At 48.2% G+C, this 21,011-nt stretch overlaps 1 protein-coding gene across 10 annotated transcripts in view; it reads right to left on the bottom strand.

The window, feature by feature from the left end:
- Disc1 (DISC1 scaffold protein) overlaps positions 1–21,011 on the bottom strand; it is a 247,190-nt gene that overhangs the window by 35,698 nt on the left and 190,481 nt on the right. For 6 of the 10 annotated variants that reach the window (XR_012442228.1, XR_012442229.1, XM_074056873.1 and 3 more), the window contains one exon: positions 10,952–11,012. The exons of the other annotated variants lie outside the window; for them this stretch is intronic. Coding sequence is in view for 4 of the 6 variants with exons in the window: in XM_074056873.1 (XP_073912974.1) it covers positions 10,952–11,012 (61 nt within the window). In the remaining 2 variants the exon portion in view is untranslated. The remainder of the gene's footprint in view (positions 1–10,951; positions 11,013–21,011) is intronic. 10 annotated transcript variants of the gene reach the window in all.

Raw genomic sequence — 21,011 nt, forward strand, 5'->3', positions numbered from 1 at the left:
TAGGTGCCTTCCAGCTGGCTGCTGTTACCTCAGTGTCATCCCAAAATACCTCACGCACCAGGTTCTCAAATTGAAGAAGGAGAAAGCCAAAGACCAGAGTATCCAGGTGAAGAAAATGAGCGAGGAACAGAAATGAGAACTACAAGATGAAAGGGGCTGTTGAAGCTGACATGTGACCACCTCAGAGGTCAGTCCTCCTTAGACGTGCCACGTCTGTCATGACGGTGAAGACTGGTTCGATCTGAACACCAAGCAGCGATACATCTAAGCGCTGTGGACCCATGGCTCCAGGGGCTGTGCCAGGCACGGTCTGTGATTCCCCTGAGTGGAAGTGTTCACCAAAGCCCAGGAGATCCATACTCACTGACGCCGTATGCAAAACCCTGTGTACTGTGTACTTTTATGAGAAGAGGGTCCACAGATCTCCCGAACGTCTGCCATTAAATCTGCTGCAGATACTCTAACAAAATACCATAGGCTTACAAACAACAGATCTTCACTTCCCACCATGCTAGAGGCTGAGGAGTTCAAGATCAAAGCAACAAACAGCAAATTCAGTGGGTCTGAATAAGGGCTCGCTTCTACAGATGGTGCCTTCTAGGTGCTTCCTCACCTAATGGAAAGAGCGAGGGAGCCCTCTGGGCTTCATTTATACAGACACTTCCATCGTTAATCTGGCTGCATCTTCAGGACCCAATCTGTTCCGTGGGCCCTGCCTCCCAACACCGTTACATGGGGACAGGCGCCATATGACACCGGGTCCAGGTATAAACGTTCACACCATAGCAGATTATAAAACAGGCTGTGATTCTTTGAAAAAGCAATTGATGTGCACCCGAATCACTTTCTGAATCACGTGGGGACTCTTAAAAGGTAGGATCCTGGTCAAGATGGGGCCTGAGACTTTGCATTTTGGAAATGTCCACGTAATGTCAGTCTGGCTGCTCTACAGGGCATACTTTGACCGAGAGCAAGGTGGGCCCCATATACGAAAACCAACAGCCTCCAGTTCCCACGTCCCAGGCTCCTGTAGGATGCAGACAGGAGCTCCGCATTAGCATCTGGTAACATCCAGGAACCCAACACAGCTCGGGCAGGTGTGTGGTGTCAGGCACATTCTAAGAACCCCCTGGAGTTTAGGGCAGTTCCTTACTCATACCAAGGATCTGGGAAGACTGCTCGAGGCCAGGGCCTCTCACCACAGTCAGGAAAAGACACCCAGAGTCCCAGGTTCCTGGGCCCAGAATTCTGGTTTGTCCTGAAGGAAATCCCACAGAGAAATGGTTTTCCATATTACAGCCTTCATCTACACCTCTGGGAAACTATCTCCAGCAGCAAGGATGGCTGTGAACTCATTCTATTTGTACAGAACTTGTAGGGTGCTGATTATACATGCATAGGAAAGATCAGATTAAACCTTCACGAAAAGCAAATTGCAGAGTCAGAGACAGCTGGCAGCAAGTCCACTGGCAGTGTTTACTGGCATGCTGAACACGTGTGACCCCACACCCAGCACAGCTCTCAGAGCCCAGGAGGGCAGTGTGACTGGCCAGTGCTGAGACCACAGGCAGAGAGGAAATCTAGGGGCAGCTGGAACCCAGGGCAGATGGGAGACGTACCTTGGAAATGTGTATCAACAGCTCTATCCCAGCACACAAAGCATCATAACGGCTGAAATCTAAATTGAAGTCTAAAAATAGCACAATAAAATTACTTCCTTCTTCCACTCCACCAGAGAACAACCAGGCTGACATCAATAGCTGTAGGGCACAACTGACTTCCAGAGTTTACATGGACAGAGCGGACAGACTGCTGCCCTGTCTCGCAAACAGACAGACCGCCCCAGAAGATGAGGAAGGAAAAGCAATTACCCTGTTGCTGGAAACCAATAATGGATATTTGATTGATTATTAATGGGAAGAAAAGGAGACACACCACTGAGCAGCAAGCAACCACTAAGTGAATCTGTATGAGATTCCTGGAGGGGGATTAATTTTTGTTTTCTTTTCATCTCTCAGTCAGTCATCTGAACATGACACCAGGTCTAAGCAGGGCCTGTCACATCAGTGCCACTGCACGTGGTCACATTATCTCCACTGGATGCACGGAACGACCAGCTTCTTGCTGTTTGAGTTGTATTCCCTCTGCCTCTAATGTGAGGTGGATGGAGCCCGTGACTGATTCTCAAAGGCAGGAAACACATCTTCCAGCCCCAGAAAGACATTTCAGAGCAAATATTGACTTCTCTGTTTATTTCCCACTGGTGTTGAACACACAGAACTCAATCTAGAGGATGTGGATTTACAGGCTCTGGGCAAAAGGATGTCATGGTTCCTGGTAAAGAAAACAGCACTGTCCACTCCCTCAGCCCCAGTGAAGACACTGCGGGGGCTGGGAGGACAGTCAGCAAAGAAGAGCGTGACCGTGAGGAATGGAGGTAGAGGACATAATGTGTGATGTCTCTGACTTGCTATCACACTCTAAAAACAAGTTCCCCTACACCACCTCACCCTTCCATTGGATTTCTATCAAAACGACAGCCTCATGGTTTCTGTGAACATGGTGGTTTCATCCAGAGTCAGCCATTAATAACCAGAGCTCCCCAGATGTGGACAGCTGGTAACAGGGGAAACGAACGGGAAGATGGCTGGAAGGGGCGATGGATGCAGTCACCCCTCCATGCCTGGTTGGGCTCTAGGCACTTTTCATCTACTACCTCATTCTGCTGTACAGTTTCATGTGACCTTGACCTTACAGATGAGGACAAGAGCTCCAGAACCTGAAGTTTGCTTAGCTATGGAGCTGGCTCATTGGTGGGACTGAGAAAGAGACGGACAAATAACCAAGCCTGCGATCTGATGACACTAAATCTCACTCATTTTATGAGAAACATTCCTGTGCCCTCCTTCTGTGCCTGGGAAACACTGAAACCAAACAACACCCTTACAGACTCATACACCTGGTCACGTTGGGGTCAAAGACCTCAGCACCAGACCCAGAAAGCCACCCTCGCTTGGTCATTATTTTAAGTATGTCTTGCTCATTTTTTGTACAAATATAGGAACACCTGTTTTGAGATGACAGAAAGCACAGAAGTTGTAGCAAATGCGTGCAGACATGACAGCATTCCTTATTATGTACTGAACAACCGAATGCATGGCAGCTACAAACACAAGACACAAAGGCTTCCTCGGAAAACTACTTCAAATTCAGTGTGTGTACACACAAGTGCACGCAGACACACACACAGACTTCCCGACATCTAGTCCTCGTTATTCTTCCCCACACTGTTATAGTCAGCCTTTGTCAATACTGCTGTCATCTTTGGAGTGCTAATGGTAGCAAATGTTTAGGACTATGTGCCGTTAATGGCGAAAACATGGTTTCCACATCATTTAATCCACACAGTAGCTCTCCGAGGAGGGCATTAGTTTACTACTTTCTATACACAGGGAAGCTGAAATTTAGAAAGATTAACTAATTTGCCCAAGGTAGGAAGTATTGAAGAAGCCAGGATTAGGTAACCTGACCCTGAATCCGCATTCTCGATCCTGTGTTATCTCAGTCCTCAGTTCCCATCAGGTTGTGTCCTAGTCCTTATTTCTGCAGGCGCTGGATCTCAATGTCTCCCTTTCCCTGGTGTCTTGGTCACTTTTCACCCACCTGAAATTCTACCTTTTCTGGGCACCTGTCCTTGACCTCCTCCAAGACCAAACTGCTGTTGCTTCATTTCCCACTCCTGAAGCCTTTTATTCACCTGTAGTAAGGCTTCAGTGTCTCCACCAAGAGGGAGGACCAGATGCCTCACTCATCCATTTGCCTCATGGTGCCTGGGGTGTGGTTAGGAAATCCTAAAAACCCATCTCTCGATCCATGTTTTGTTTGATGCCCACTCCCCACCCACTGGGGACAAGGAATATTTTATGCTGAGCAATACCTCTGCATAGCCACAGTAATAATTTTGAACTTTCCCCTTCTTCTCTGAGGTTAGCACTGAATTATACTCAAAAGAGTATTCTTTTAGGATGTTCGTATTCACTTCGATCATCCACTTTCTCCACCTGACCTTGCAAAGTGTTCAATTCCCCAAGTTCAACTCGAATTTATGCTCCTTGGAACACTTGTATCTTATTTTACAAGTCTTTAAAATTTCTGATGTCATAAAATACTTAGAATCGTGCTGTCTGTTTCAATCATAGAGGATTGACTGCAAAGTTCATTTAAGTGCACATCTTTTCTACCGCTCAACCCTACTTCGTTTGTGAGCACTGGAGAGGCAATTCAAGGGGTCCAGCTGCAGGATGTGCCATGGGGCAGACATAAATGTCTCTGCTTGTCAGAAAAAACTTAGCCACTGAGAGGCACAAAGCCTCGGTGTCTTGGCTTGCTGCTGGTGGTTAAAACACTGGCATGGTTAGTTTTTCACCTATCCATCCCTGGAAATGCTGAGTGCAGTCTGGGGGTCTCCTTCTTACTGTTATTAGTGTGACTCTTTTTTAATGGATCCCTCACTTCCCTCCCAAACCTTACAATCTTGCTGGCAAGGAAGCGCTCACTGTACCCTTTGGGGCTGGGGAGGGCATCTGTGGGACTAGGAACCGTGTGTGTCTACACAGCCAACAAGGATCTGGATTCAGAATTGCAAGAGTGGAGATGAATCCACTGAAGCCTTGGCAAGGCGTTGATGACATCTATCAATTGCATTCTCAAAGATGCCTGTCCATGTCTGAAAACCAGAGCAGTAGTGTTCATGATAGTTGTGATGTGTTGGATTTGAAGGACACAGGATTTCAAGGATGCTGGAAAAGATTCCCTGACCAAATCACCACTGGACTCCAAGCCCATCCCTGAGACTCCCATGCTAGACCTTTGGATCAAGTCCTAGCCAGCTCCCAAATGCTTACTTATTCTTCCTTTAAAGAGCAAGGCATTGACCAGCTAGCTTCACAGCTCTCATAATTACAGTGTGCTAGTCCATTGTAAACGGGGTGACAGAACAGATCTCAGAGGGAAGAAGCGGTAGACCCCAACATGGCAGGCTGCCTGAGGGATGATGGTCAACCTACTGGATGAGTAACACGTGATCCCTGCTCTCTGGAGCTACTTGTTTGCTGTCTCCTAATCTTCACAGCCAGTGTCATTTGTTTCTTACTCTTGGGTCTGGGCAGGGCTGGCATATAGCATAGACTGTGGTCACAACAGGCTTTCATGTCAATTTCCACATGCTTTGTCTGCCTCCAGCATGCTGTCCTATGTATGGTGGCTCTTAGTAAGGGTCAGATTGGAGAGAGAAGCAGGGAGTCCAAGCCGAAAGGAGCAGCCAGTCTGCCTTCAGGAGTCCATCTCTTAGGATTAAAATCACTAGATATTGTCCCATTGAATTTAGAGAAAAATCCTTCTTCCTGGATAGACTAAGATAGCTTAAACTGGGAAGACAGACTTGCACAGACATAGCTGCTGTAGAAAGGTCTACATGATGACAACCTGGGAAACCAAGATGGGGCCATGTTCATGGTTCTCCAGTTCTATCTGGCAGCCTTCCTCTCCTGGAAGATTTATAGTCACTTACAAGTGGACCAGATTCAGATGAACCAAACCCCAGGTAAGATCTGCCCACCTGACAAGCAGGAGGGCAAGACAGTCAACAGAAACACATCTCTCCATGCTGGAATAAGCCAAGGCCACCACCTAAAACTACCAGAGTTGAAAAATGTCATCACATAAACAAAAGCAGATTCCACTGCACAGCAATAAATCAAGAAAATTACAGAGACAAAGAACCAATGAAAAGAGGCAGGCTTGAGTTCATCTGCAAAGGGAGGTGGCATGGCATCATTTCCCATCTGCGCTGCCATAACACAGCTACCACAGAGCCAGGCAGACAACCAGAACGCTCGCCTATCATCCCACTTACGGAATAATAAAGGAAAGAACTCAGTCCGATTGCTTTGTGTAATTGTCACAAGCTATTGACTTAGTGAGTCCTGTCACCTCTTAGTGTGTGAAATAACTGTATGATTTCTACTGGGGACATTTTATTTTTAAGAAGCACGACTGAAAGGCCTGGGTTTTGTGATGAATGAGGATACAGAATTATCCTTTGGGGCTTAGCCTACAATGTGATCACATAAAATTCTTTCAGCTCAAAGAAATGGTATCTTCACATCTGGAGCAACAGAGGGGACCTGGTTTCCACCTCAGGTGGCTGTGATAAGGTATTTAGAATTCCGGATGGAATGGGATGCAGCCCAGTGTCGACACTGTCTGCAGCTCACCCCTCATTACTGACATTCACACAGCCACTGGTGTGATCCAGGCTGGTGGAGGGGACAGGCAGGGCGGGGACACAGCAATGTGAGTCATAGCACACACTTTGTGTGGTGTTGTGTCTAATCTGCATCTGCCATGGCTGCTGCAGACTGTCACCAGTAAAGGGAGAGAAGGACCCTGGCAGCCCTAGAAGTGGGAGCATCTCAGAAACTCTGCCGGAGTTGTGTTTTTATTAACCGTGCATCTGAAGCTAGCAGCTTCGAACCACGCTAGCAAATCACACCATCATGCAATCGTGACAATGCTTCCTTGAATCCTTAAAAAAGCCTTTTGGTTTAACTAATGACAAATTGGGTATCTACCTACTGGGGTTTCCATTGATACAGCAATTAATTTTTCCTTAACATATCTCAATTCCCAGCCAAAGTGCTTCAAAAGCACTCGGCTATCAAGGTGTCTCTTGAGTTGGCTAATTTCATCTAAGTTTGGACAGTCTTTGCTAATAATTGTCTTATTAAACACGATACAGGCACCTTGAAATGTAGATGCTATCAAGCACAATAATTTATCTGGGGGTAGGGGCCCTGCAGATTCACAGAGCCACGGACGGGACCTCTGCTGACCAGCTTCCTTAATTCAGTGTGACTCAGCCACCTCCACTGACTGTTGTTCTGCCAACCTAGCACTAACAGAATAAGGGTCATCTTTCCTTAGCTACTGGGCACCTTGCCAGGTGTCAGACTGCCTTTTAATACTGGTTGAGCTCCTACTTGATCTCAGTGGGCAGAGTGACCACACCATTGCTTTAAAACAGAGAACCTTTGGGTTAAACTACATGGTGGAGGCTGTGCCTAATCGTTTGTTTTAAGTGATAACTAACTGTGGTTTTCTATTCTAGTTGTCAAAATCATGGTCATCTTTTTTTTTTCAGGCTGTCTTTTACAACAACCTCACCGTCCAATTAAGTGTTGAAAGACCAAAGAAAATGGTGACAACTGACTCAAACACCTTCTCACGTGACTCCAACCCTCAGTGCAGACCCTGTACCCATCACCTTCCCCCCAGCTTCCCCTCCTGGCACGAGCCCTCACACGATGGCCCCAGGCTTCACCTCCCAACCCTCTTCATTTCTTTGCTGGACTTTTCTCTAGACAACACATCTGCTTTCTCCAGGGAGCTATCAGGAGAGACTCTGCACTGGAGCCATCATCCCCAGAAGCTCCCGAGGTCCACCGAGCTCTAGGAATCACAGATGAGTTGGAAATGCTTCCCTGCACCTGTGCTCAGCCTGTAGGCTCAGCTCTCTCACCGTCTTCAGTGGATGTCCCACTTCCAGCCAGCATGGCTCCCAGGACAGTGGGTTGCTCCAGGGTCTCAGCCAGACCACAGCTGTGGTGATGGGGACCACTGGAGTTCTTGATCTTCATCACAGCCATTAACAAGAACTCAGCTACTTCCAATCTTCTCCTTCCCACCTCTGCAGGAAGCACTAGGGGCTGGCCAAAGGGCGGGCAGTGGGGAAAGCAGTGTTTAACTACTTGGGGAGGTTTCTAGAATCTTAATGGAGGGAGTTAGCTACACGGAAACAGAGGTGAATGTGTGTGCGTGTGTGTGTGTGTGTGTTTTATTTCATCATTTTCATGGTGCCAGACTGCTACTGATGAGTCATACCTTACTGTGTACAAGAAGCATTCTTTAGCTTCTTCTGTAATTGTCCCATTTTTATGGTGGGTAATTGAAACTTGAAGAGTTTTATCATTCTAGTAAAATCCCAGGGCTCAGGAGTGACCACACCCACATTAGACAATCTTATTCCAAAGCCAGGACTTGAAATCTGCATGCCTGGGAGAGAGATGACCAGCAAGGTCTCCGTGAGCCCTCTCTCCAGGTTGACCACAGAGTCAGTGGTGTGCAATGTCGCTGCCAACTTCAGGGAAGGAAGTGGGAACGGGAATAGTGCATGGTTTTCTTGAGGGTCTTTATTTTCCTGTGTGAAAAGTGAGGCTTCGAGAAGTCAGAGATGCTATGTGTGTTCTTAGGCTTGGTGTTTTTGCCCAGAGCACCAAAAGGGAAGGAACAACCAGGCTTGCCTGCTGTGGTCCACCTGCTGAGACCAGCTGTGACTCCACACTGGTGGCTTCCTGGCTTTCCTAACTGGGGAGCTGGGCTTCTGGTAGCTGGAGTTCAAGATCCCTTTCTGGATGGACCTGAGTACTTTGGATCCTAAATTCCACCGTAAGTGAACATTTCAGACAAGAGAAGTTATTTCTGAGTAAAAAACTCGTCACGGGGTTTTTAAAGAATGGCAAGTATTATAATGAATTATAAGGTCAATGCAGAGTTTGTTAGAAATTAAATCATTCACATTGACCTTGTAAAATGTACTTCCCTTGGTATGCTATGGTGTGAGTGTGATTCCCATGAAAATACTTCCAGTGTTTTCTCTATCCTAGTTTCTCCTTCCTTTTGTGGTTATTCTTTTTAATTTGAGATATTCTGCTATATTTTACAGATTACCTTTTCTGCATGTACACTTGCTGATGCATTATTATTTTAAGTATACTTAAGATTTTTCTGGCACATGATAAGGTAAGATAAAAACTAAAAGTGAACAATCAACAATTATTTATTAAATTAATAAATGCAGGACTTTGTAGAACTAATGACTTCCACTGTCTCAATCAGTTCTCACTTTAATAGCGTGTTTACGATCATTGCTTCTCTTGGCATATCAGATGATAGAGCCAAGCACAGAGAGTATATGGTGTGTAGGATCGGTTGATGTGGCTTCCGCAGGGAACTGAAGAATCAAGTCTCAAGAATTCACTGTGAGCCCTACGCAGTGAGAGCCGTGAGGTAAGAAGGCAGAGCATGGACAGACAGCAGGACAACTAACATCTCAGGGCAGTGTGAACAGAGGGCGAGGGAGGGGCAGAGGGGAGGCAGGACGGGAGCCACACGAGGCAAAAAATCACTCAGGCCACATTCATGTTATCAGAACCCTGCAGGAGAACCAGGCTTGGTTGGAGACCACTCATCAGGCCAGTACAAAAAAGGGCAATGCACTTCCCAGCCTGCCTCCTGCCCCAGACAGAGACAGAGCCAAACAAACTCGCGGGCTGGGAACGGAGGTGGATATACAGGAGAGAGAAAAGCTGAGGCTGCAGAGGAGAAAGGGTGAAAAGGAACAAAGAGCACTGAGTGACACAGAAAAGGCAGCGAGCTCTCCATGAAGGTGAGGGTAGGAGACCCGGGATGTGTTTGACTCATGTCTGTGAAACCCAGAGGAAGAAGGCACCTGCCAGTGACCAACCAATGACCTAAAAGTCCAAGAAGCACACCGCGGTGTCCACACACCTGCGTTCCTCTTATTTGCGTGGAGGGTGGGGCTCCCAGGACAGCCAGTTGTGCATCTCCTGGCTGCTAATGTCTTGCGTTTGTTCCCCTCGACAGCACTGGAGTAAGTTCAATGTGGGTTGGAAGTGGACGGTTCCAGGTGCACAGGATCTTGACATTACCTCACATCGTTAGGGATGCAGAGCACCGTCTGCGGAATCTCAAGTAACTCGTTTTACTCCGATGCAGAGGCGGTCAATGGAGTTGGGGGAAGCAGGCTTGGTGTAAGCAGACCCTGCTGTCTGCAGCCACTAGGCTGGAAGAGCACAGAGAGGACAGGAGCAAGGCTAGGCACATGTCAGGTGTCCTGGAGAAGCGGACGGTGTCTCAGACCACAGCCGTGACTCCCGAAGATACTGAAGTACTTCTCTGTGCACTATCCCTTAACCATCTCCTCTCTGAGAAGAAACACAACGGTACAGCTGGAGTACGGTTGGTGACAGGGCAGTGACACTGACCCTCAGAGAGACCTGTGGAGGCCATGGGAGATAAACCCGCACCATCGGGGTGAGCACCTGCTCTGCCTGAAGAGGAAGTTCTGCAAAGCCCCAGGCCCCCACCTCTCAAGGGGAAGTCACATGTTAGCTGACAGCACCATCCTAGCAGACAAAGGTCTAGGGCAAAGCTATCTAAAGAGCTACTTAACAGTTTCCAAAATAGTAGCAAAATGTTTCCATAAAACCAAATGGCTCCCAGGGAAGAAAGTGCACACTACATTCTCCGACTTCTTTCCTTAATTAGGAACAGATTCAGGCAGCAGGGATTTATTTCCAGAAGTACACAGCCATGAAAACCAGAAACATCTTGACACACCACAGCTAATGCTTCTTGAACTGAATTCCTAATTGGATTTAAAAAAAAAAAAAAAAGCAAGCAGGAATTTTCACACTGGTTTTGGTTCAGAATTGAAAACAGAACCTAAAATGTGCATTTCTATGTTCTCCCAAACCGTGTATAAACTGGCTCACAACACTTAAGACCCCTTCAGATGCTGAAAAAAAAAGGAAAAACAGACCAAGGCAGTAATTTGGAATTCAGTACCCCAAGGTACTTCTCCTTATTCTGGGACATGAAAATTCTTCCATCCTCTCCCCAAGATACTCTTAATCTATTTGCTTTTCAAAAGAAGCCAGGACCGCTGGATGTGCATGGCACCTGCACCTTCCCATGGGATTTTCTTTGTTAGCTTATTACAGAAACAGGCTGGCCATTCCCATTGCGTTAGGTGAATTCTAGAACACTAAAGCATCCGACACACATGGATTCTGGATGCAGGTCCTCTTACCTGCTCAGCCTGGCCTCAAGCTCTTCCATGTACTTTGCTGTGTTTTCCTTCACACTTGCTTCTGCAAGACAAAAATCCAGTGTGAACAGTCATAGCCGAAACTGAACAAAACCCAGAACTGTTGAGCTCAAAGCCAAAAGTAAAGAATTGTGGTCAAGTTTCTAATGACACCCTATGTTTGGGAAACTCTCAGATCCTTCTGCATGGTTGCCTGGAATCAAGAGTTGAGAAGGGTTCTGAGGCTCCAGTTGGGAAGGGAAAGCAATGCCACTGTGCCTCCCTGGAAAAAAAGGTGTGTTCTTATGTTTAGAAATGGTCCAGAGCCTATCAAACTAGTGCTTTTGTTAAGCAATTGAATGCTAAATGATACCTGGTTCCTCTCAGCATCTAAGGGCCACTTTCCCTGAGAGGCCCAGCAGCCTCCTGTTTCCCAATGTGGCTGCAGGCTGCCATCTGGCAGGACACTTTGTTGGAATAAGACTTTCCCCGGCCTTTACCTCCTCCTGGCCAGGCAGCCTAAGAACGTCTTGTAATATTCACTGAGTTGGCACAGCCTTCAAATCAAACCAGGAAGGGCTGAGGAATTGCTAAGTGTGGCTCAGTGGTAAAGCACCTGCCTAGCATGGGCAAGGCCCTGGGTTCAATTCCCAGAACTGCACACACACACACAAAGACAGTCCAGGACTTCACACAGGGAGCAGGGAGTTTGAACTTCCAAAATAATACGCCCATCAACCCTACCAATTGAGACCAGAGTCCATCTCCTCTCTCCTCACTCCCTCCAGTTTCTCCTCTCCTGCCATCTTGGTCCACTAGAACAGCACCTCTGAGGTCAGTCAGTGATTCCAAGGATCGCAGATCCAGGATACAACAGTGAATTCTGAGACCCAAATACCCTAATGTAAGAAGAGTGGACCCAGAGCTCCTGATGGGAAAAGACACCAAGGCATCCACTTCTTCCACTTGCCCAGCAGATATGACATCCAGATTTTGGCCGATCAGAATGAATTCATGTCGTTATTTTGATGAATCCAATTAAACAGAAACTGATTGATAATTAGATGTGCCGTGTATCTGTGAACACATTTGGACAGAGTATGCCACAAACACAGAGCCGTACTACAGGCATGTTACCTGAGTCCTACTTCACGCAGGGTGCTATGCTTGGTGCTGCCGAGATATAAAAAGGACCTAGCATCAAGGGACACAGAGAGAGTTATGGGACCTGATTCTAATGGTGATTTCTCCCATCATAACCAATAATTCAAAAAGATCCCTAAGGGTCTGATGGAAAAAACAACCAAGCTACCCAGTAATGTCCTTCGGGGAATATAGAAGGAAGGTAGGAAAGGGGGAATAGGTTCAAGTGGGTTTCAGTAAATTATATCCTATGTCTGTGTAATTTAAAAAGACAGCAGCATTTGTCATGCAAATACCACAAGAAGTGAGTAACTCCTACACAGACTTGCTAAGTATTTGAATGGAGCAGTGATTGGAGGAGCCCAGCCCTGGATAGGACAGAAAGATCTCAGGCTTGAAAATGGAAACTCAGGGTCTCATCAGTTTAGCATTATTTGCAAATTTTGTCAAACATTTGCCATGCTTCTGAAGTAACGTAAGTATCAAGCAAAGCCTGGCCTATTTTTACAAAAATAAGTTATCAGATTTCAAAAACCAGTATGTAAGCATCAATTTAGATAAAATTAATCTCCATTTAGTAAAGTCTTTCGGAAGGAAGACATGAAAGACAAAGAGAAAATTCTAGAATCCTAAGAAGTTTTCAGAGATCTCTGGTGTCACTCTCCCTCCGAGTTTGTTTGGGTAGCAAACCACGCGCAAAAATGACTGCCCGGATGTCAGCAGTGCCGAAGATGGACTTGCAGCTGTGTTGTCTTGGCAGGAGGGATGGAGTAAGCCGTACAGGGCTGTGAAAGTGGGCCTGGTCCCTTCCACGAAGTCAGCCCGTATAGAGCAGGATGTAAGCACCACCATGACCCCAGGACCTACTCAGCTCTATCTGCTCACTAAAACCATGTTGACCACGGCATCAGAAACCAGGGCGTGAAGGAAGCGCGTGGTACCGCTGCAGCTAACATTTTATTGAGCGCTTCCTATGTGTTTGAACACTGACTAGGTGTATCTATGAACCAGCTCTTCTGTGATTCCCACTGTATCGTTGGTTAAATGAAGGGCAACAAAGTCACAAACACAGCTGGTGAGGGACAGTCCCAGAGCCCATTGTGACACAAGGCTTCAATCAAAGGAGCTCAGTAAAAGCACAGTGTGAAAATGTTTAGCACCAACAAAATGATGCAGGTGTCCAAAGACACAGGAAGTTCAGGAGAGAAGAGCCATGGACAAGTGAAAACCTCACTGCACGTATGCCATAGAGAAGAATGCTGCAAACATACCAGCACGAAATAAATTAACATGTGCCACACATACGTGCACGCGGAGAGAACAGACCAAGTAGGCTGAAAAGAACAGGAAAACGATTACCAATATTCTAATTCCTATGTCCACATGGGTTCACGCTTCCCAGCAAGATGTGAAATACACATTTGGTTGTGCAAACAGACGTTTAGTTCTCTGCTGTGGCTGTGTGAAGTAGCTCCAGCTCAGACAGGGCTCTCAAGAAGGCTTCGGACTTCGGCGGCACACTGCCCTCCCCAGTCTTCTGACTGCCCGTGACAAAGGGCTGGAACCAAACAGACTCACGTCCTGTCAGCAGGGTATCATGCAGAGTGTGGCCATTACTGCTCTCTGTCCTCTCCTCTGATGGTGAGAGCAGGGAAATGATCAGATAGGGGTCCTGCAGAATGAATAAGCGGTAATACACACAGGCTCCTGCCTGGGGTTCTCACTCATACACGAAACCTAACACCTCCCACACCCTGCCACGTGCCAGATCCCATGTTGGTACCCAGGCTGCAGACAAGGACCTGGTACTGCCCTGGGCTGGAGGAAGCCAGGTCTGGCTGCAGGAGCAGTGGCATGAATGGCTAGGAAATCAAGACTTCAACTCGGTGAGAGCCCTCCAGGCAGCCGTTGTGCTGGGAGTCTTGAGAAGCAAGTTAGGCCCAGTTCAAGGGGGTTAAAAATGACTTCGGTGGAAGGGGACAGGCTGGAGACCTTAAAGGATTTCCTATGCTCACTGATGTAAGAGGAGGGGTGAATGATGCAGCACCGCAGCTGTGCATAGAAAAAGGTTTGCGTCCTAGAACATCAGACAATGGGTGTCATCTCACTTTACCTTCCCAGCAATTTCCAAATCATTGTGAAAATGTTCCCTGAGCTTACACTGGGATGTACATTTGATGTAGCACATGGTTATGCGGTCGCTGCAAGACACAGTCGTCCAGAAGCACAGGCTCCACGCGTCCGTCTCAGCTGCCACAGTCACACTTGGAAGTGGACTTAGAGCTGACCTCACTCTTCAGGTCTCCCCTCTGAGCAATGTGAGTGAGGATGCCGTCCGTTGTACCTCCACCAACAGTGGAGTCAAAGAGCAGAGAGTGGGGAAATGCACAGCTTCCTGTTACGGGGAAACTCAACTGTCCAGGAAGGAAGCAAAACCAACGCCCACACCTCTGCTTCCACCGCTTTGCCCTGTGGGACGGCGCACAGCTGCAGCTTTTCCCAGAGAGCTCTGCCAGGTTGTTCTTGAGCCCTGATCATCATCCCAGGGACTGATGAGTCTGAAGGTCATGTTTGGAGAAGCAGCTCCTGCCCAGGTGGGCAGGAGGACGGGAGGCAAGAAGGTGTGGAGTGTGGCTCCATTCCACTCGCTGGGCTTGTCACCAGCTAATTGGGTCTAACCTGACCCAGTACTTCTCACTTTTCTGGATCAGATCTGCCCCTGCAAGCTGTCTCCCCATACCCTGCAAGCCCACAGCCTAATAAACCAATACTCAGTAACATAAAGGAAAGCCAAAAGCTCACAGTGTGGAAAGCAGGTCAGGAAAAGCTAACACTCTCAGTTCCAGGCAGCCTCGCCCCAGCCCTGCTCCTGCGCCCTGCCAACTGTTCTCACTGAGCGGGAAGACGGCCGCCTCTTGCCGGGCCCTGTGACAGCAGCAGGCTCGCCAGCTCTGCTTTTCTGCTTTCGAGTACATGTAAGCGATAGAGTTGTGACCTGGAGATTAATAGTGTTTAAAAATTGCTTGGAATGCCTATTTATTTGGCCAAGTAGTAGACATTTTAAAATACATAGTCCCATTTGGTTTTCCTTGAGTCTGGGCCTCCTTATGTAGCCCAGGTTGCCCTGGAATTCATGGTTCTCCTGCCTCAGCCTCCCCAGAGTACCGGGATTACAGTGTGCATCACAGCCAGCTCACAGTCCCACTCTGTGATTCTTTCTCTTCTCCCTTCCCTCAACCACAGGCCTAGCACCCATGTGCACACACACATTTACTTGTTTTCATTCTCTTTGACAGAGCTGGGAATGGAATCTGGAACTTTCTTTTTAAAATGGAGCACTGTCTTCTTAAAATATTTGGTGTTTAAAAAAAGCCAAAATCCACAGTTGATCTGAGGCTCAGGGAATCAAGTTCACACTGCAGGGGCCTGCAGGAGGCTTTCCTGTGAATCATTATTTTGCTTGATTCTCACAATAATTCCCTAAATCCCCCTGAGGATGAGGATCTGAGGATGGCGGGAGTTAGTTCAAGGAGTAAATAAAAATTCAGAGCTAGCTCGGTTTTATGCCATGGTGTGTACCTTTAATGAACAGCACTGTTACCCAGTTGTCACAAAATGGTTACTGGAATTAACTGGTAGATTCTGTGTTTCACAGAGGAAAAGGACCTGCTTGTCCCCCTGTGGCAGAACCGTATGTGTTGGCCATTAGGGTCCGACTATCGGTGTGTGCTCTCGCCCAGGGAAGAGTGTCATGCAGTGCTGGTAAGAGGGCAGGACGTGTTCTGAGCAGGGAACACAGCCACGGTGAGGCACCAGGCCGAGGTGCATGGGTCTCTCCTGTGGGCAGTACCTGGCCATCTCAGCAGGTGACGAGCATCCAGCCAGGTGCAGCTGCTCCTTATGTGGATGGCCTCAGAAGGTTGGGGTCTGCACACCACCAACTCTTCTTCTGTCAGCGCCACAAAACATCACCACCAAGCTCACCACCTCCACACCTCCAATTCTGCCTGACACTCTGCCTTTGTCCTGGAGAACGGATGTCCTTTCTCTGGGGATACTGACCTTCTTCCCCCTGTCCTGCCACTTGCCAACACTCCTCGAAGAAGAAGCACCCTGTCACAACATCTGCCCCATGCCAGCCCAACTCCTGCCAAGGAGTTTCCAGCAAGCTTGCAGCACCTTGATGGGCTTTGCACTAGACAAGCCAGGTGGGAGCTGACAGCATGCCATGTCACAGAGAGCATGGCTGACACTCGGAGGTGGGCAGAGAAGGGGAAAAGAGATGGGGTCCTGCAGCTCCCGGGGTTTGGCCCAGCGCCCTCTGCTGGCCCCACCCTACCTCTAGTGGGGCTCCTTGAGCTGACACACAGCCTTCTGATCCCAAGACCAGGTCCTTGGTTCATATGTTCCTGCTGCATAGAGACCCTCCTCGAATGTCTTCTGCCTTTCTACTCACGAGATCCTCTGTGGACCACAGGACCTTGCCTCTGGCAGGTGACTCCTCCTCTGTTCTCCTGCAGAACTTTGCGCTCCATCAGCCAGCACGCTCACTGGGAGCATGGACTGCTTCTGCTAGAATCCTGAGTTCCATCTGCTTTGACCCCCTCAGGGCCTAGCACAGCCCCAGGCCCCAGGCAAAAAGCACGTGAGACCCCATCTCAACAAATAGCTGGGCATGGCAGTGCATGCCTGTCATTCCCGGGTATATGGAAGGCTGAGAACAGAAGGATCGAGGTTCCAGTACAGCCTAGGCAAAGACATTTGTGAAACCTCCATCTCAACAGAAAAAAACTGGGCATGGTGGCCCAGCCCTGTCATACCAACAATGGTGAGGGTTATAAAGTAGGAGGAACACAGTCCAGGCCTGCCTGAGCAAAAAAATGAGACCCTATCTCCAAAATACTATGGCAAAAAGAGCTGGAGGCATGGCTTAAGCAGAACACCTGCTGCCTTGTAGCACGAAGCCCTGAGTTCTAATCCCAGCACCCCTCCCCCCAAAAAATTATTTAAATAAAAGAGCAAGCCTGGCCCCCGTGTCCCTCTCTGGCTTTCTTCCTGTCCCACATGGTCTCTTTCCATTTCAAAGCCATCTGCCATGAGGCCCTCGCTGGAGACTGAACTGATGTGGCCTGGCTGCCTGATCTTGAAGTACTTTCATCCTCCAAAACCCTGAGCCAAGTAAACCTCTTTTTTTTTTTTTTATAACCACCCAGAAAACAGACATTGGGTGCCCAGATCATGGAAATCAGGATGTTTTTTATGTGAACTACACAGACCTTCCTCACCTCTGACAGGCTGTGACAAAGACCAGGGAAGCTGGCCAGTCACCACCACCGCAAACCATCCTTCCACCTGAAGGGAAGGTGGGACTGGAATGGCGAGACCTGGAGTCTGAGAGATACCTGTCTTTCCCAACCAGTGGGTGTCACCTGCTTCTGAGGTGCCCGGACAGCAGCTCAGACCTCGCCCCACAGTGATCATAAGCCAGACAGACAAAGGGACTCAGACACATCAATGAGAGATCCCCAAGATGATAACTAAAATTCCTGTGAATCTAAAATCTGTGTCGTGGAGAAGCGTGAGGATGACTGATAGTCACATCACTTTGGTCACTTTGGAAAGACTTCACCCCCAGTAAGTGGAGTTCTGTGTCCCCTGCAGAGGCCGGTGTCTCCTTCTGCTCCCACCTGCCACTGATGGACATGATGAAGCCAGGGGCAGGTGCACTGGAACGTGCCCATCGTGACGCCCACAAGCCAGCCAGGCCCCCACGGCAACTGAGAAGGTACACAGCAGTGCCATGCCGGAACCTCAGTCTTTGACCTCAGAAATGGCATTTGAAATAATTCTGATGGGAAAACTGAACGGATTAAAACAACGTACTAACAATGCATCCTGACAGCTTAGAGCAAGTGTCTTCTTCCTTCCCTCTCCCGAGCTCTCCCTCCCTCCTTCTCTCCTCCCTCCATTTCACACACCCTCAAGAGCACAAGGTCTGTGAGAATTCAAAAATAGCCTAACACGGATTTCAAGTAGAGTAAACTAAATGAGCCCAATTTTCTATGCCTTTCATTTTAAATTATGCGGTGAATTTCTAGAAGCACAAGGCGTAATCTAATTTTCAAAAATTGGGTCCTAAGGCAGAACAGTGCAAATGCATTTACACATATAATTGCACCATAAATCAATAGTGGCAGAACAAGGGCCCCATTGGCTCCTGCAACTGCCTGGCCCTGGCTCACGGAGCCCTGGAAACCAAGACACTCACTCAGCAGGTGTTGCTGGTCTCCGCTAGGGCCAGGTGTCAAGGCGGGTGCCCACACGGATGCACTCTAAGCGCACAGTCTCCAGTGTCTTGTGAACCGATGAAAGACCACACTAGTAATGAGGTGTTTACACATATGGACGGGGGAGGGAGAGAGGCCAGAATGGAAGAGCCAGTGAGCATTCTGGGAGGTGTATGCTCTGTGGCGGAGCCAAGTTGGACCTGAGAACAAGCAGGAAGGAGGAAGGAAGCAAGAAAGAAGCAATAAGCCAGGAGCTTGTGGGCAAGAGCTGGGAGGCAGAGGAGGGTGGGCATATGTAAAAAACTGAATGTCCTGCTAACTGAGGATTGGAGCATAAGGAAGGAGAGACAGGATGAGGGCGGGAAGAGAGCAAAGAGAGGGTGACAGCAATAGCAGGTGTCAGGATGGACGTGTTAATCGCCCCTGTGGGAGCCTAGGCCTTCTCCAAACACATGGAAGCTATTCAAAGGTCAGCTGAGGAGTGTGATGAAATTAGAGCAATGCCCTTCAGTGCAGAGTGGACTGCAGGTGAGCGAGGTTAGAGTACGAGGATAAGCACTGCTGCTGTAACACAGGAGGTCTGGACCCAGTGCTTGTGTAGTGGAGCAAGGTGGCAACAGGGTCAGCTTGACATAACCACAGCCATCTTGAGCTACCCCACTGCTTCTGAGTGACCCTGGTCAGACTTTCCCTGCCCCCTAGTTTCCCAGAAAACTTGAACAGATAAAAACCATCCGAGAGGTATGTGGGGCTTTTCAGCCAGACCATGGGCCATGAATGTGCCCAACTCTGCGATCAGCTTGAGATAAACCAGATGCATTCTGGAAGTCACTTTTATTCCAACCAACATGTACACCGCTCCCCTCTTCTGACCAAACACCAGGGATCTACTTGGTCTTGTTGACACCCAGACCACACTCTGGGTGTTAAGTCCCCATTGATTGCACCCCATGCATTCCTGGCACCATCTGCCTCTCTGGCAGTGTGAACACCTAATGCATAGCAACAGAAAATGGACATTTCCATTGTTAGGATCATGGAAATCAGGATGACACTTCTTTACATGTAGAAGTACACAGACCTTCCTCACCTCTGACAGGCTGTGACAGAGACCAGAAGAGCTGGCTAGTCACCACCACTGCAAAACCATCCCCCCACCTCAAGGTAGGTGAGGTTGAAATGTCAAGACCTGGATTCTGGGAAAGACCTGCCTTTCCCAACCAGTGGGTAAGGCACTTGAACAAAAGCTCAAGCCTCACCCCACAGTGCTCAGGGGGCCCAACTATTCTGGAACAGGTAGGTTGACATAAAAACTATTTAGGAGCTAGAATTGGCAGGATTTAGTTTTAGATTGGATCCATCCATCTACTCAACAACTACTTATTGAGCGGCGGTAGTGAAAAATAGTGTTAGGTAAGCGGGTAATACTTTGAACAGCACCTGACACTTGTGAACCATACATTATCACTTGTTAAGTAAAATGAATTTAATAAAACGGATGTGAGCTGACATTTCAAGAGGGAAATCAGATAATAAGCAAAAGAAATGAATACATAATGCAACAGATGCTAATAAGTGAAAAGGGCCATGTAAACATTGAGGATGGGCCACCATTTTAAAGACGGCAGTCAGGGGAGATCCCTTGAGATGGTGACATTTCAACCAAACTCCAATGGAGTAGAGATCACACAAACTAGAACAGAGAGAAAGGCTTCAGCCCCACTCCAGGCCCTGGCTTGGCCAAGGAAGAACTGGGGAGGAATCTTCTAGCGTGTGGAGTGGGATGTCCTTAGCTGTCCACATAGAGTAGCCCAACAGAAGGTGGTCATGAGGGTGTGGGATTCAGGGAAAGTGGAGAACAGGGATCCACCAAGCTTCTGCATGGTTAACTGAAGCCGAGAGAGCAATGAGGCCATTCAGGGTGACTGGATTAGGTCTCCACTGAGCTAAAATACATTGTCAAAAACTTAATGGCATAAAACAACACAATTTCTTGTCTCCCAGTTGGAAGTCCAGCACAGCAGGCTCTGTGGGCTCCCTGCTCAGAGTCTCTGAAACTGAAAGTTAAGGTATATGCAAGCTTTGCTCTTTTGTGGAGGTTCTGGGGTTCAACCTGGTTCCATTCAGGTTCCTGGCAGAATGATGTTCCTGTGGTTATACATCAGGTCCCACTCTGCTTTGCCATTACCTACCACCCACCCCCCAGAGACCGCCCCTTCCATCCCAAAGACTTTCCTGCCCTTGGCAATGCCTGAGTGTGCCACAACCACAGCCTGACAGCCCACAGTCTGCCCACCTCTCTCAGGACCAGCCACAGGGCTGGCATGTGGACTAAGTCTTGGTGCTGACACCCAGCAAGGCACCAGGTCCTTGACAACCCAACAGGAGTGAGCCTGGAGTGGATTGAAATGCTCAGCCTAAGCTTCCTGCCACAGGTTCGTTCTCCTTTCTTCTGGAGAAAAATGAGGTTCCATGTGCAAAGCAAACAGCCAGCCAAGCCCTTCCCCACTCAGTCCACTGAGATCAAGCCCCATGACACCTGAGAACACTAATTGTCAGCAGAAAATCTAGTCTGGTATTTGTTTTAGGTATTTAAAACGCATTAGGCTTGACACCAGAGTGGCTAATAAGTT

The sequence above is a fragment of the Castor canadensis genome, chromosome 15 (assembly GCF_047511655.1).
Source record: "Castor canadensis chromosome 15, mCasCan1.hap1v2, whole genome shotgun sequence".
Lineage (NCBI taxonomy): Eukaryota > Metazoa > Chordata > Mammalia > Rodentia > Castoridae > Castor > Castor canadensis.